Here is a 2,102-nt window from a genome sequence, read left to right as displayed (position 1 = left end):
AAGGTGACCTTTCAGGAGGAGACGGCGCGAGTATCTAGGTTCAGGGACAAAGGAGTCTCTCAGGGGTCCGGATTATCCCCCGCGCTCTTCGCACTGCACTCGGCGGGAATGGCCGATGCGATCAAATATGCGTGGCAAGAGGACAGGGGCATGGGGCCTGCTTGGGAGCTGACTGTGGTACTATATGCCGATGATGTATGCATTGGAGTGAGCAGCGATTCAGTGGAGGGTCTCGCTCGAGGCCTTAGGATAGCCAAGGCGGCAGCGGTAAGGTGGGCGAACGAGGAGGGCATGCAGCTGGCGCCTGACAAAGAGGAAGCCCTAGTGTGCGGAGGGGAGGCACTGAGGAACCCCGTCGAGGCTGCGGCTCCGGAGCTGGCCGAGAAGCTCAAGATAGTGGTGAGATGGCTCGGCGTGTGGTTAAAATGTCACGGGGGTGTCTTCGACTGGACCAGACACGCTACGGAGTCCCTCGGGAAGGTCAGAACGTCAATTCGGCGCTACGCGGCTATCTGTAGACGAAACTTCGGGCTCGATGCCAAGGTCATCGCAGCCCTCTGGTCACGGGTGGTCATCCCGAAGGCCATCTACGCTAGCGAGATCTGGGGCCATACAGCGGGGAGGGCATGGTTTGCCGGCAAGGCACAGCGACTCCTTAGTGAGATAGGCCGGTGGTCTTGGAGGGGGCTGAGGTCACTGCCCAATGCGCTGATCCTGCGATGGACTGACTGGAAAGAGCTGGACCACACCGCGGTGGAGAGATACCTCAGACACAACGTCTTTGGTGAAGGCTACCTAGCGGACAGGGAAAGGGCAGCGGCAGGGAGGCTGCTGAGGCTTAGGGGAACCCCGGAAGTTCTGAGGAAGCGGACCGTGGGCGCCACAGTCCCCGTAGATCTCGGGGGGTCCCCGGAGGTTGGGGCTGGGAGCCTCCAGTATTTTTCGGACGGCAGCAAGCTTGGTGGCGAGGCAGTCAGGCCGAGAGGCGGGAAGAGCGTCCTGACGAGCCTCGCCGGATACGGGGTGGCGGAAATTGGCCCGAGTGGTCGAACGATCGACACGATGATGGGAAGATGCCAAGCTGGGCTACGGTCTTTCAATGTGAATTGAGCGGAGTCTCCGCTGCCTGCGAAATGGCCACGCGGAGGATCGAGGGAGGTGCCGGCTTGGAACGGTGGAACGGAATCGTGGAGATCTGTGTCGACAACCAGGCGGCGCTGAGAGCTGCCGGAGGCCACTTGGCGGTGGAAGGGACCCGGGCCAGGGAAGCTCGCCGAAAGGTGCTGAGGCTGAGGAGGCTTCTAGACTCCAGGGGAGGCGGCCTGAGGCTACGGTGGGTGAAAGCCCACTTGGGGCACCGGGAAAATTGTCTAGCGGATCTGCTAGCGAAACAAGCGGCCACCGTCGGAGTTCCGACGGACTGCCCGGTCGCGTGGGCGCATGTTCAGGACATGTTGACGCGGAAATATAGGGCTCGGAAAGATCGGATATGGTGTAGGACCCGAAACACCCTGAAGGCGGCATGGACGGACGTCAATTGGGGACCAGCTCAGAAGAGGATGATAGGGTACCTTGGGATCAGCATGGAAGATAGGAGGCGGTTAGCGGAGGTCTTCAGCGGACACTCCCTCCTGAGAGACCACTGGAGCAAAGTGGACCCGGCTTTGCCAAGGGGATGCCGGAAATGTCCATATCCGAGAGAGGATGCGCGGCACGTCATCTTCGAGTGCCCGTCGACGGCACAGTGGAGAGAGAGGGCGAGGCGCAAGATGGGCATGGGAGCTTTCCCGACGATGAGATGAGCGACTTCCTGAAGACCAAACGGAGGGCCACAACCCTCGTCTGGTTGTTGAGAGGCATTTGGCCGAGCCGAGCTGATTGAGTCTTGTGTGATGTAAAAAAAAGAAAAAAAGAAGACCGTCGCTGCTGGCACTCCTGCCAATCCCGACAACCGTTCGCCTCTCCGTGAACCCCCGCCGGCGGCTCCTCCGCAGCAGCACTCTCCGAATATCGAAGATATCAGGGGCGGACAAGGACTTACAAGACACGACTCTAATATTTCTGTGGAGGACAGTATCTTCAGAGAAGTAGGTGGGGACGGA

At 60.0% G+C, this 2,102-nt stretch overlaps 1 protein-coding gene across 1 annotated transcript in view; it reads left to right on the top strand.

Annotated features, from left to right (window-relative positions):
• The window catches only part of Pmar_PMAR020925 (hypothetical protein), a gene marked incomplete at both ends in the record, with an annotated part of 1,410 nt that extends 568 nt beyond the window's left edge, over positions 1-842 (top strand). The window contains 3 exons of the mRNA XM_002771694.1: positions 1-3; positions 45-671; positions 791-842. The exon at positions 1-3 is cut by the window's left edge and continues 4 nt beyond it. Of these exons, the coding sequence (XP_002771740.1) occupies positions 1-3; positions 45-671; positions 791-842 (682 nt within the window). The remainder of the gene's footprint in view (positions 4-44; positions 672-790) is intronic.
• Positions 843-2,102: the final 1,260 nt, after the last annotated feature.

Source organism: Perkinsus marinus (assembly GCF_000006405.1).
Source record: "Perkinsus marinus ATCC 50983 genomic scaffold scf_1104296962558, whole genome shotgun sequence".
Lineage (NCBI taxonomy): Eukaryota > Perkinsozoa > Perkinsida > Perkinsidae > Perkinsus > Perkinsus marinus.
The sequence above is the reverse complement of the archived record's forward strand: the minus strand, read 5'-3'. Positions and strand labels throughout refer to the sequence as shown.